At 38.3% G+C, this 14,919-nt stretch overlaps 2 protein-coding genes across 4 annotated transcripts in view; one reads left to right on the plus strand and one right to left on the minus strand.

Moving 5' to 3' along the window:
• LOC113113858 (RING finger protein 44) overlaps positions 1–14,919 on the minus strand; it is a 1,123,463-nt gene that overhangs the window by 714,858 nt on the left and 393,686 nt on the right. The gene's annotated exons all lie outside the window — the stretch shown is intronic.
• LOC113113851 (transcription factor COE3-like) overlaps positions 1–14,919 on the plus strand; it is a 101,360-nt gene that overhangs the window by 59,996 nt on the left and 26,445 nt on the right. For 2 of the 3 annotated variants that reach the window (XM_026280366.1, XM_026280364.1), the window contains exons 7-10: positions 7,168–7,249; positions 7,333–7,450; positions 9,308–9,441; positions 10,044–10,170. In XM_026280366.1, coding sequence (XP_026136151.1) covers positions 7,168–7,249; positions 7,333–7,450; positions 9,308–9,441; positions 10,044–10,170 — 461 coding nt within the window. The remainder of the gene's footprint in view (positions 1–7,167; positions 7,250–7,332; positions 7,451–9,307; positions 9,442–10,043; positions 10,171–14,919) is intronic. The other variant, XM_026280365.1, reaches the window with a different exon arrangement.

Below are 14,919 nucleotides of genomic sequence, written 5' to 3' on the forward strand. Positions count from 1 at the left end.
CCCACAAAAAAATCCTTCCACGCTTCCTCCCTCTCTCCCTCCCCATCCGCAGTGCTTCCCTCTGTCTGAGCAGAAAAATCCAGCAGGCCTGTGGGTGAAAAATGGGGCCATTTGGGCTTGTTTGTAAGTTCTGTCAAGAAGCAGCACCCCTGGCCTGGCCCGGTTAACAAATTGGATGTTTAATCTGGTGACATTCCTATCTGGGCCAAGGGCTAATGTATGTGTCTAAGAATAACCGGCCAGCAGGCCTGATAGATGGGAAGCTATTATAGGCGGTATTTAAATCTGAGCACACAATTCCTCTATTTCCATGGTGGAAGAGTGACAGCTTGATCTCAACACTGGGGGGCTTGGATAGAGCTGTCAGGCTACACACATCAAGGAGGGATTTTCTTTGTTTTCTTTTCTTCTCCTCCATCGTCTCTTCCTTCTTCGGCTTGATTGACTGGACAGGCTGTTAACCGTGATGGTTGAGCTGGAAGACAGTGTTGTAACGGGATTCGGGAAGTAGATATACTGCTTACAGGCCTTCCACTTCAGTTCTTGACTCAGGGAAGGATGAGGAGGTGGTCAATACATCAGTGAAGGAGATTCTGTTTTCATAGTAATTATATATATATATATATATATATATATATATATATATATATATATATATATATATATATATACACACACACACACATTTGTTTTTGTGAAAAGTGGGGACATCCCATAGGCGTAATGGTTTTTATAATGTAGAAACTGTATATTCTATCGCCATTCACCAACCCTACCCCTAACCCTATCCCTCACAGGAAACTTTGTGCATTTTTACTTTCTCATAAAAACTCATTCTGTAAGATTTATAAGCGTTTTGAAAAATGTCATTATACAGAGTTGTGTCCTGATATGTCACAAAAACATGCCCACATACGTACATATGTGTGTGTGTGTGTGTGTATGAATGAAACACTATGAAAACTGAAACCTACATTTATGAAACCTTATTAACATATACAGTATTATTGCCTAATTTCCGAGTTTTAATTTTTTTATTGTTACAGATAATAATATGAATTAATAAATAATTACATTTAGATACATATACATATAATACACAGGTTGGATCCTCTCTCTCACCAGTTATTTTCTTTTTCCTCATCACTTGCTTTTTTTTTTTTTTTAAGTGTTTACAGATTTTAAAAAGCACAATATCTTTAACCCGTTAATAACTTGATGTCTCGGTGTAAATAGGGTCTCAGATGCTCACAAATGACACATTGTTCTCTGAATACACTGTGTCGTCTCCCCTGCTGATCTACTGTCAAGTCTAACGGTTTGATCTCCATGTAGAGCAAAATATTATCGTGACACATTCACCCAGTCCTTCCCATAAGGCTGACTAGGGAATCAGATGGTGACCAAATCATCCGTAAGATCTACTTCTGGTTCCCTGCAGTCTCTACAAAGTCGCTTTTGACATTTGACAGTCAATTATGGAGTATGTTGTTTCATAAAATATATATTTATTGGGCTGAGTCTAATGATTCCGACTTCACAAGGAAATGTGGTTTCTGTTCACATAATGGGCCGTGTGAAAGTGTGGCAGGTTTCTGGGGTTTCGTTTATGGGCGTAATGAGTGACTGTGCTCTGTTCAGGAAGTGCAGCTTGCAGTAATTTCTGATCCATTCTTCTGTTGTGAGGTCAGCTGCGCTCACGTGTTTTACGCGCTCTCTCTTTACTGCATTATGTCATGGATTGATTTCAATTCGAGGTACAAATATGTACTTTGCCATGGCAACAAAGGCCAAAATAATGCTTTGGAGGGTCTTGAGGAAATCTGATAGCAAGGGAGGGGCAATTGTGATTCGAGTTGCTTCATCTTCTGTCTCTGTCGTTAAGTACAAACAGACACAAGGACACTGTTCACTGATCCAAACAAACATCCCACCATCAGAGTTTTTGCAGGATCTTCTCATTTCTTATCTCTCTGTCTGTACCTCCTTCTTTCCCATTTTCCCAGAATGTAGATGGTGAAGTCATGGATTCATTTTCCCATCCTTGTCTCTAGCAATTCAGCACTTTGTTATGAGATAGTTATGACACAGTTGTGTTAGATTTTTTTTTTCCTTTTTTTTGAGGGAAACAGTGATAAAAATCTTCTAGTTGTCTTTAATGAATAAAAAGTATTCTGATTTGAATCAAACGGTTCCATGCTAAATAAAATAATTAATTTATTTCCAAATTTTTCTGACTACAAACTGGTAATTAGATTTTTTTTTATGGTAATTAGATTTTTTATATATAGATTTCAAATATTATATTAAAGGGACATTTGAATTTCACACAAAGTTAATGTGCTGATCCCATTGACCTTCATTAAATATATATAAAAACAGTTCTTCAGAATGTCTTCTATATGTTACAGAAAAAAAAATGGAATTAGAGTAAGTAAATGATGACAGAATATTTTATTCTGGGTGAACTATCTTTTTAATCTGCCTTTTAACAGGCATGTGATTTCCCAATTCTTTAAAATCCACATAAATTCCCTAATGTTCCCTTCATGTTTTACAAACTCCCCAGATGCATTCAATATATACATGCATTTCCTATTCATTCAAATGAAACGTAGAGGAAATGCTCATTTCTAATCCGTGCATGTGTCTGTGAGCTGTATAAACTGTTTTTGTACTCATAACAAAGGTAGGAGGCCAGTGGAGCGGATGGTAGATGCAGTGTAAAGGATGAGACTGAGGAGAGAGAGACAAAGATCTGTTCTAGAGACTGTTTGAGTGCCTTATTAAATATTTAGTCTGATTGTACATGGTCCTGTAATTGCCATCTTGGCTAGTGAATAATTGATGACGTGTAGGAAAGCAAAGGAGGGCCCCAGTCTCTCTCACTCTCTCTTACGCATATATCCACACATTGCCTTTTTTTGTACACCTTTATGGTTAATATAATCCTGTCCTCATTAACTAAAAACGATTCTGAATTCAGGACAAAGTCTGTAAAATTATATTATAACCTTTAGTTCACTTCCGGAATGTTCTCTTTGCTATTATACAAAATAAATTCTTGGACTGCGCTAAATTATTGCCAGAAATTCTATTACTTGGCTTTAAAATAATTACACACGCCCTTAGCTACAACCAGGCCATTCAGAGGGCTAGACAGAGCAAGCGCAGACAAATGTTTGCGCTTTGATTCCACTTTTTCTGATACAGTGTGTTAAATGGATGTCAGTCAGAGTGTTGAGAGAATCGAATATTGTGAATGGGACAAAAAGCAGCATGCTAATCTAATGCAGAGACTACGAGAGCGAACGCCTCCTGTCTTAAGCATCCCAAAGAAAGAGCATCTTTTCATAGAAAGCAACGAGTGCTCGCAGCAAACGGTGGCCGAGAATTGGAGCCATGGCAGCTTTTAAAAATACCTCTGCTGAAATATTGATTTTTTTTTTCCTTTTTCTTCTTCTTGCCTAACGTAATAAGTGAGAGACTCCAGGGATGTGCGTATGTGTGTGTGAGATGATGGGTGAGCAGACAGAGATGCTCTTTTTCACACATCATGTGAGGATTTTTGTGTGTGCATGTGTGTAAGACTGTTTCAACTAGATGTATTCTGAACTATAATTATAGTCACTTACTCTTGGAAAGCATGTGTCTGCACTGTAAGTTTATATATACAGATTATTGGAGTATGTTTTACAAGAAAGCACAATTTAATTCTTTCTACTTCAAAATGTTATGTTTAATTATTTGTGTAATTGTTTGTGAAAGTTACCAGCAGCTTCTGGGTGAAAACAGTTTGGAAGTAAATCCTATACCAAATGTTTTTCAGTGTGGAGAAAAAGTTATTTAAGGGGATATTTCACCTCCAAAACATTTAATCATCCCCTTGTCATTTCAAACTTGTTTGACTTTTATTCTTCTGTGGAACACAAAAGAAGATATTTTGAAAATAAAAATAAAAATAAAAGTGTTATTTGTCCATACTGTATTGTGAAAGTCACTGGGTTCCAATGTCATTTTGGACCCCTATAGCTTGAAACAGTTTCAGAAATTTCTTTTTTTTTTGGATGAACTACTTTTTTAAAATATACATTAAATGAAAATCTCCATTTTATCAGAATGTTCTCCTGTGGCACTAATAATCTCCCAGTTGTCTCCTCTAGAGTTTCTGAAAAGATCTCAACAATAGCTCAAACTGTGCTCAGATTTGCGAAGACATCAAAGTCTGGAGTAAAAAGTTTGAAATCTCCATGCGAACTCGTCAAATTCTTCCGAGAAGAACTATTTTTATACCTCTATACTCATACTGTGTCTCATTTCATTAATGTGTTTTTATTGCTCCTTTGGAATTTTAGGAGAGATAAAGTTGAAACTTCACTGAAAAAAAAAAAAAAAGTGCGTCCTGAGCTCTAAATGAGTAACCATTTTCTTTCGGGACTTCTAATTCCATAATAATTTTGCTCAGATTTTACACTTTGCTCTTTGTTATTCACAAGTTCTCAGGTTTTGTTCTCAGTCAATTGTAAATAGTCAGGTGTTCTCACACAGCTAAGGTCAAGTCTAGATGAGGGGCTTTTCTCAGAGCTACAGTTGAGAGACCCTGGCCTTCACAACCTGATGCCTACTCGACTAGCCCTTCTGGTCTCTTTTCGGACCTAGAGTCCCTTCCTTGCCAGTCCCTCATGTTAGAGACAGAGGAATGGAGAGAGAGAAGTGGAGAGGGTGCTGTAGACCAGCAGTAATTCCTGACTCGGAGTTGGAGGCACATTAGGGACTGACAGGGCCACACATCCCCCTGTAATTGATTGCAGGCCAGCGTAATGAGGTGACGGCTTACAACAGAGACGCCAACTCCCTCATTATCTTTACCCACTTTTTTAAGAGCAGAAAGAGAGAGAGAGAGACAGCAAAAGACAGAAAGAGAGACAGAGAGAAGGATGGAGAAAAAGAAACGCTGAGACTAATAACCGAGCCCTGGCTCTAGAAGGTCATTAATTATTTATGTTGTTTTAATAAGTTTTAGATGGGGAGGGAGAGGTTCAGCGTGAGAGTTAGTCTTTCCCTTCTCTCTCTGTCTTTCTCTGTCCACACCTCAATTTCGCATGTTCTGTCATTCTGTCTTCTCCTATAGCCGTCTGTCCATTTCATATTGGGGTCTTTGTATCACAGGTACAATATCAGTCATTGCAAAGGCCTCGAGGGGACTTTAGGATGACATGTATCCACACTTGAAAAATGAAAACGCTCTGTATTTCTGCAAATGGCCATGATATGATGCGATTATTGTATATACAATTTGCTTTTGTTCTGTCATTCTGTGCTAATTAGCAAGGATAATGCCTTTTAATTATTTATATTCAATAGTCCAATGGCCAGTATAATGTTGATATGTCTTATACCTGTAAACTTGTGTATTATATAAATTCTCAAATATAGTTATAAATATACATAAACATTAATATACCATATTTTTTGTTATGTTTTGTTAATTACACAGTAATGACATTTATTTTGACCACTGCAATATATTTGAGAATTGCAACATCTATAGGGTGGGCATAGAAAAATTGCCCCATAAACATGCATTTCTGTGCATTTCTTGGTTTGAGTCTAAATATTTTCTGTGGTTATAAACATCAGGCCAAACTTGCTGTTGAAACAGCTTAAATTGCATTTAACTCAGAATATTCCTTTAAGGTTACACTGGACTCTTTCAGAATCTGCCCTGCTCGTGTCTTTCCACTCGCCCCCATTTTCCTCTCTGAGATCTCCATTCCATCCCAAGCCTTGTCAACTAAAGGCGGCTCTTCCCCCCCTTTTCCCGCACTCTTCCAAACACTGGGCTAGTCCTGCCCTGATCCGAAGGGAGCCGACCTGCTTTGAAGTATTGCCGCTTTTCCAGGATGAGACCTGGAATCTCACATTCCCTGTTAACTCCTGCCCAGTGGCAGATGGAGAAGTCTAGACCTACGGGACTCTCTCTGGTCACGTGCTTCCTTCTCCCCCTCCACGCCCTCATCTCTCTCTCTCCCTCTCTTCTGCGTTTCGCCACTTTGTTCCAGAACCGCCAAAGCGGGACGGGTTTGAGCCCACGATTCAGGCAGGGTTCTCTACTTTCAGATGGTGACTGGGGCGGTGTATAAACACAGTACTCCTCTAATATCTGAGAAGAGCTTCACTTACAGCCCTTGTCTCCTGCTGTGTTTTAATTCAATCCTTATTGATCCATATCTCTCCTTCCAAGGACTCCAATATCATATGAATGGAGCTCAGGGATGGGTTCCCCATATTATTGTATTCCATGGCCATAAAGGGCATTAGCAGCCAACAGAGCAACCCAGATCAAGTATCAGTCGATACCAGCTAAAGAGAGCAGCCTTTCTCCCTTTCTCTCCATCTTTCTCGCCGGATTTCTCTCTTTCCTATCTATCTCTCCGTAAGAGCGCTGATGGGGTCAAAGTATATATGGTGATTATGTCATGCGGTAAAGTGAGGTTCTAAAAACATCGCTTGAGTTAGCACCATGTGTTTTTAAAGATATTGTTACTGTCTTATTAGGGAGGAATCAATGGCGTCTGCAGATGCCGGCCATTTATATAGCAGACGGTGCTTCTCTCGCTGCTTTTTCTCCCAGCATCCTTCTCTCTGTGCGCTCGGTGGGGCGGCAGCGGTGGAGGTTATCCTGTGGTTAATGTGACATGGCTGTCTGCGACCTTGCTGGTTGTTAACTGCCCGGATTATTATTGTGATAATGTGGCAATTAAAAGGAAAGCACTCCATCAAAATAGTGGGGCTTATGGTCCAGGAGATGAATGCATAGAGATTGCCAGCCAGGGGAAATGCATTAAAACTGCAATCCATTTCGTACTGTAGCCCACCTCCAGAAGCGGAGGCTATTACGGCTCATCTTCATTGATATCCATTCCCGATCAATAGCGCCAGGCTGAGGTAAAAATACGAGTAAATCAACAAAGCTAGAGTTGGTCTTCGATATAAAGGAAGAAAAATCAAACTTCAGCTGTAATTGCATATCATACGTCTACACAGAGTGTCTTTAAAAGGGGGCTAAATCACTCACTGGTGGCTGTTTATATATGGATGCTGTTGTCCTCGAGTGTGTTCGATGTGTTCGAGTTGCTTAAAAGTGTTTCTGTTTTCCTTTTGCAGATTTTTCCTGAAATTCTTTCTCAAGTGTAATCAGAACTGTTTGAAAAATGCAGGGAATCCCCGAGACATGAGGCGATTTCAGGTGAGAATGCTCACGAACAGACACAAAACATGTGAATTTCATGCAGACAAATAGGTTGTAAAAATTCTTTGGTGTCTCCATAGGTGGTGGTGTCCACCACAGTGAATGTGGACGGCCATGTGCTGGCCGTGTCAGATAACATGTTTGTCCACAACAACTCCAAACATGGCCGGAGGGCGCGACGCCTGGACCCTTCTGAAGGTAAGACGTGAACTTCACTAAAATATGCACATTTTGCTTCCTGTGATGTTATTTGTAACCCTGGACCCCCAAACCAGCCTTAAGTGACTGGGGTATATTTTTAGCCACAGCCAACAATACATTTTATGGGTCAAAAATATTGTTTTTTTCTTTTATGCCAAAAATCTTTAGGATAAACAAAGATCATGTTCCATGAAGATAGTTTGTAAATGTCCTACAGTAAATATATCAAAACTTAATATTTGATTAGTGATGTGCATTGCTAAGGACTTCATTTGGACGAATTTAAAGGTGATTTTCTAAATATTTAGAATTTTTGCATCCTCAGATTCCAGATTTTCAGGTAGTTGTATCCCAGCCAAATATTGTCATAACAAACCATACATAAGTGGAAAGCTTATTTATTCAGTTTCAGCTTTCAGTTGATATATAAATCTCAATTTCGAAAAATTTACCCTTATGACTGGTTTTGTGGTCCAGGGACACATTTATGTTAAATCCATCAAATAATGTTACTGTGCCTTACATACACTTCTGTTCATAAGTTTGGGGTTAGTAAGATTTTTTAAAGAAAAATCTATACTTTTATTCAGCAAGAATGCATTAAAATGATCAAAAGTAACGATAAATACATTATAGTGATTTCTATTTCAAACATTATTATTATTTTAAATATGTTAAAATAGAAAATGGCCATTTTGAATTGTAATAATGGTTTAAAAATTCACTATTTTTACTGTTTTTAATCAAATAAAAGCGGCCTCTGTGAGCATTTTTACTTGTTTTGAATACATCCGAAAATTGTACCGCATTTATTATAATGAAGAAAAAGTCAGTGCTTGTAACTTTTTAGTGCTACTTTTTAATTCCTCACCTAGTTCTCAGAGTACAGGTAACTTCACATCTGAAGGGGCTGCATTGTGTAATGTTGCTTTGATATGTAATACTGAAAGTGTGCTCCCAGCTGAACTCAGAACAATCCCTGTATGTGGGAAATTGTGTGATTAGCTCTGTGACTGTTTTGTGTGAAAACCGTCATTGTGGATTCACCGGCACTCCTGTGTCCCGATCGAGGAAAAGGAAAGTCGCTGCTCTACTTTTAGTAAGACTCTTCTGTAATTCTCCAAAGACCAACACATGAAGAGGAAGTCACTGATGGCAGTGCACTGTGGGAGATGGGCAGGCTTTCATCTTGAACACACTAGAGTACCCATGCAGATATTGTAAAAAGAGAACAGCTGTTCCATTACACCCCAACAGGTGAATGCCAATGACGCCCCGCGCTTGTTTACTTTCATCTATTAACAGGTATCAAAATTTCCAGAGATGTTCACTTGCACAACAAAGAGAACATTCAAAAGCAATCAGAAGTGTTTTCGAGTCAAAAGTTTGGGAACTTTGCATTCCCATGTTGATGTTGGAAGAAAGTGGCCACTGGTGTACAGCACTATATACAGTAATGTGGTCTGAAGTTGCACCAAGAGCCCCTCAGTTTGCCTGTTAGCTCACAAAGCTGCGACCAATCAATTCCCGTCCATAGCCAGTGGAGACTGGGCTAGTCGTTCAGTCAGCCTGTCTGTCTCCATACCGCCTGCTCAAAGACGGATTTACGATAAAAGACCAAAAAAAAAAAAAAAAAAACTTAATGGTTTTATTGAGCTGAGTGATGCACAGACACCAAAGAAAAAAAAAGTCAAAGGAGCTTTTACAGTCATCAGACTTCCTTTTCTTTTTTTTCATTTGCATTTGGGGTATGTGGAGAGTAGAGTAAAACACTGACATTTCTTTAAAGTTATGTGAACGTTGACACTAACCCGCTCTAACTCAGTGCTTGTGTTGTGATCTTGTTTTCCGAAGCAGCCACTCCATGCATTAAGGCCATCAGTCCCAGTGAGGGATGGACGACTGGGGGGGCCACCGTCATCATCATTGGGGACAACTTCTTTGACGGTTTACAAGTGGTCTTCGGGACAATGCTAGTTTGGAGTGAAGTAGGTTTTTAAAGAGTATTTTGTATTATTATTATTATTATTTTATAATTATATTTTATTTATATTATACATTATAAATATGATTTTTATTATATTGTTTATTTATTTTAAAGAGCCATTTTTTACTAATACCAATTAAATTTGTAATATTAAAATATATATATTTTTTATATTATCCTTAAATATATTACTTAGCCAAACACTTTGTACTTTTATCTTATTTTATTTTATTTAATTTTAAAGAGACAAATTATTTTTCTAATAAAATAATTAAAAATAATTATTGTTTAGATATTTAATATCTTTAAAATATTTCTTCAAAAGAATGCAGTGCCATCTCTATGCTTTGGATAACGAGTTAAAAAAAAATAAAGTTCTGTAGTTTAATGTTCAATGTTACCAAAAAAAATTACAAATACAATTTTTAGAAACAAACAAGACAATAAAACAACAGATCCTATTACAGTATTTGACTAAAACCTATAACTGTGTCCTTTGAGTAATGAATCACTCTTTAGCTTCAGCATTAAATGTGTTTACACTGGAGACAGGGCTTGTGTATTGAGTGCTGACCACTGAACGTGTGCTCTGATGGCTTCTAGCTCATCACACCTCACGCTATCCGGGTGCAGACGCCCCCTAGACACATCCCTGGGGTCGTGGAGGTCACACTCTCCTACAAGTCCAAGCAGTTCTGCAAAGGAGCTCCGGGACGTTTCGTCTACACAGGTATACAACAATTTGCAACTGCCTGGAGCCCTTGCCACCATCTCCAGCATCAGAATACATTTCTGTCATCTTTCTCAGAGGTCGATCTTTGCCTTCTTTGTCCATTTCATCAAGTCTCTTTCTTTGTTAGCTTAAAATATTATTTGCAGTCCATAAAGACGCTTTCCCAAGATGGCATACTGTTAGCAGGCCATTTCTGAATCCACACTAGCGCTCGTGTCTGACTTTTGGCTGATGTCTGTTCTCTTGTGTCCAACGGGCAGGACGAGTATCATTTAGTCAAATCGATGCTTTTCATACACCGATTATTCCATCAGAATAATCCAGATGCCAGTCAACGTAAGCGAAAGGTCAGATCAAGGACTGTTTAGTGTGATAAGAAAATGTCACAGCGACGATCATAAAAGAGAAAGAAAAAGAGGCCTGTGTTCAGGCTTTCTGTTATACATCAGCTTTATCTCAGTGTATTTCCCACATTCTTTGTTCAAAGCACCTCTCATTCAGATGCATTTGCCTTGTAAGCAGCAAAAAGAGACAACTTTACAATGGCCAGGACGGCCCTGTCTTACCTCCGACCGTTCCTTTGCAATGCTAATGTCTGCTCGGACCGACAAGATGCTTTGACTGACAGCTGTACGCCGCGTTGCTTTTATAAATCCTGCATTGTGAATAGCTTGAATTTCTCTTAAAGTTCAAAAGAATATTCTCAGCACGAAGGATGCGTGTTGCAAATTGTAAGGTTGAATGAAACAGCACCTGTAGAATATCTCTGAATCAGAATGCAGAGACAAAAGTCAATGAAAGGTCATAGAAGATAGAGGACAAAAAGAATATATTCATGCAAAATTTTTTATATTTTATATTTATATATATATATATATATATATATATATATATATATATATATATATATATATATATATATATATATATATATATATATATATATATATATATATATATATATATATATATATATTATTTTTAGATGTAGCAGTTCCTATAAGAATACAGTTTGGAGACTGTATGCTTACTCTTTCTGTTTCTCAAAATGATTTTCGTTGTACGCTGCAAATTAGATTCACGCATTCATATTTTAGTTTGTGGATTCACTGACGTACATCCAGGAACTTATTTACTGTGCCAGAGATGTGTGATATTCATGAATGTGAAATGAAGCGGGCTTTTAAATACTGAATAGGCAGACTGCATATAATTGAAGAGGAATGAGAGTGCATCTAACCTCAGTGATGTCTTTCCCACCAGAGACTTCCCATAAGCCCCAGTGAGCTCAACTTTACACTGCATTCCAGCTCGAAAAAAAAAAAACCCTCACTCCTTATCGTCAGACACTTCCAGATGAACACAAGCCAGTTTGAATATTTTGAAAGAGATACATTTAGGTCATCAGAAATTAAGCGTTCAGGCCGTAGGGAATGGGAGGGGGATACGTACATTGGCTAAGGAAACTGGCATCTCTGTGCAGACACAAATTATTTTTATCATATTCCTTTTATCTGCCTTTCATTAGCAGTAATGGACCCCAGAAATGCATCAAAGACAGTCAATGTGCCCATTCCACTGATTATAGGTTGACTGTCTTATCTGTGCTGGAGTGGAAAGCCAGAGCAGCAGTGTTCAAAGCATGTCTTCTCTGATATCACTACCGTTAACACTGCCATCACAGGAAGTGATCTCACAGTCTTCAAACTGAAGCATCTGGGGCTGTCAGAGGGATATTTCTTCACAGCTTAGTAAAATTTAGAATTCAACAAAATTTTTCAATTCAACTGTTGTTGTATGGAATTTTTATGTAATAACAATTACCCTTGCACACCTGTAGGTAATCGATAGGTGTATAAGAAATATGGATTAAGAGGTTATGAGTGAATAAATATATTTGTTTTTGTTTTGATATAGTTTTTCATTTAATTATAAATTGGTTATGCCCTACAGAATGTTATATTGGAATTTGAATTGAAATTAAAGGAAAAGGAATTTACTTTCCAATTAATAGACATTCAAAAAATCCATAAATTTTTTTATGAAAAAATTTCAATTCTGCATCTTGCTACCTTTATTCAAATTCAAATTTCTAATTCAAATGTGAAATGATGATATTGATATGTAAAAGTCTGCTCTGCACCTGCTGGCTGTGGCTTTTACTATTCCTAGCACTACAGGGAAATGTCAAAGACGGGCTCCGTCCGAATTCCCTGAAAGCATTTCGCATGTGGCATGGGCTAGTTAGGACATCTTGTTAGATTAGCAGAATGTTAAGTCCATTCTCACTTTCAGTGTTGCAGCTGGTACCTGATAACTATTACAGCTTTGTTTCTTTCTCACGTTTACTCTGTTCTCTGTCGCACTCCCTTCGGAGAGATCTTCACTCTTATTCTGTTAGTTCTCCCTTCTGCCTGCATGCATCATTAAGTCCTTCAGTCCACCAGCTCTTGTCTCTCTCTCCCTCTCTCTCTGTCTCTCAGGGGGTTAAGACTCCCCAGGTGTTGGGTTAGAGGAAGGAGGGCGAGATGAGTGTGAAGAGCCTAAGGGTATTGACTTTCCTGGGAAAACACAGCTCTCTAAAATCAGTAGCCAAATACTGCAATAACTCAACAGCCATTGATCCTCTTTCCCCTACGGCCACATTGATCTATACATTACAAGCTCTGAGACTGGCGGAATGGATCCAGCCTACGCTAACACAACCTCCCAATCGCCTGTAACTTACTGCCTCTGTCATTATAATCATAATAACAATACATGTGACCAGAAATAATGTATTCGGTACGATACAGCCGAACGACCGCAAACCCTGCCTCTTGTTTGCAAGCATTCGAGCTCTATTTGGGGCATCAAAAGTCAGCATTTGACTTGGCCTTTTGGGTATAGCATTTTATTTGATTGCCTCAGTCAAGAAGATCCAGTAGAAATAAAACTTGTATCTGAAACATCCTCTCCACTTCCTGAAAGGGGAGGGCTTATATTCCCTTAGCGGTGATGCATGCATTCCAAGCAATTGCACAATATCCTAGAAACAGAGGCTGAGAGGATACTGGAGGTGCGGGACTGTTAATATGAAGAGCATTGTTCTCCTGGGCACCAATGTGCCTGTCAGAACATGCCTGATGTCTTCCAGGCTGACAGCCTTTGGCATTGCAAACAAGAGCTGTAGCATCTTTGCTGGGTGAGACCTTTTGTTTAAAAGGCTCAGGGTTGTTTAAATAGGGTGCTGGGTTACAAAACGGGCAGGGGCAGGGTGAACTTCCTCCCGTCCACCTGCTCAACCCATTTCCAGTACCTTATTTTTGTTTGTTTAAGCAGAAATTATAGAAAAGACGCTAATGGCTGTCATAGAGTTGTAGACTAGGCTAACGCAAGTCCCAAAGGTTTAGGAAGGTAGGGTGTATATGTTTCGGTGTCGCTAAGCGCACAGGTATATAGATTATACAGTTGCCAAAAGCGAATGTAATTGTAAGAGCTCATTTTAGATTATATTGAGTTACAGTACTGCATAGTTTACCCCAAAATCAAAATGTAGACCCTACTCAAAAAATCTTGGAAATGTGAAATTATTATTTTAAATTAGAATTATTTGTACAATTGCATAATTTTTAATAAATTACATTTTACTAATTTAATACATTTACATTTCAAATTATTTTGGTGGTTATCAGTGGATTACTATGGCTCAAAACAGATAGGAACTCTTAAATATGTTGGTTTATAAAAATTACATCAGTTAACAAAATATGGTATTTTATTGTGAATTTAAGTTAAGATTGTAAAACCTAAAATGTTGCTTCCATATTTTTTAACGGTGAAGTTCTGGCAACCACAGCTGTCGATATTTTACAGTTAATGTCACAGATTTATTTTTACATTGTATATACATAACAAATATACAGTACACAGTGCACACACATATCGACAAAAACTTAGATTTTTTATGTGATTAATCACTAATAAGCATTTGACAGCATTATTTTTTTTATCAAATAAACTGATTGTTTCATTATTTAAATAACAGTTTCTGATAAAATTTGCTCTTTTGGTCAAAAACTGATAATGGTGTTTTGTGTCATTTTCCATGGCTAAAATGTAGGTTCATCCCTAATATTTAAATTTATTTCTTTTTGCATTCCTACCATGTCCATGTTTTTGAATCCTTACCAAAGCAAGTCAGTTTGATCCAGTGTTGTTGTTTTTGACCCCATTCATTTCCACGTACAGACAAAAACATTCTTCAGAATATCTTCAGGTTCACAACAATGTGAGGAAGGGACTAAGAGACTTCTGAAAATGCAGGAACGTAGAGCTGGAACAGATGTTGGGAATCATTGTAAGGGTGGGATTTGATGTCAAAGCCATACAACAAAGATTTTCTCAATCTAGCTATGTAATTGTTGCAGCCTGAGGCCTGGGGAGTCGATTGGAAAACCACCCAGCACCCAGCTGGTATGCAACTTAAAATCATGGGCTGGTCTTGGAACCTGCTCGCTGTGTTCTCACATCAGCCAGAGGTTCTGGCGCCATCCACTACCTAAGCTCTTTAAAACTGGCACTAAAGCTTAATGGCACAGGCACTGTGGACGCGGTGGCTGATGTTTCTCAAAGACCGTTCCCATAGTCAGAGCTCGGAGAGGGACCAGGAGCAGTGCACTTGTTGCCCAAGCCGATGAACAATGGGCCACTTTGTTACCTTTTCATCCTCAGTGCAGGCAGATGGAACACATTAGTGGAACGTTC

Source organism: Carassius auratus, chromosome 14, assembly GCF_003368295.1.
Source record: "Carassius auratus strain Wakin chromosome 14, ASM336829v1, whole genome shotgun sequence".
Classification (NCBI taxonomy): Eukaryota; Metazoa; Chordata; class Actinopteri; order Cypriniformes; family Cyprinidae; genus Carassius; species Carassius auratus.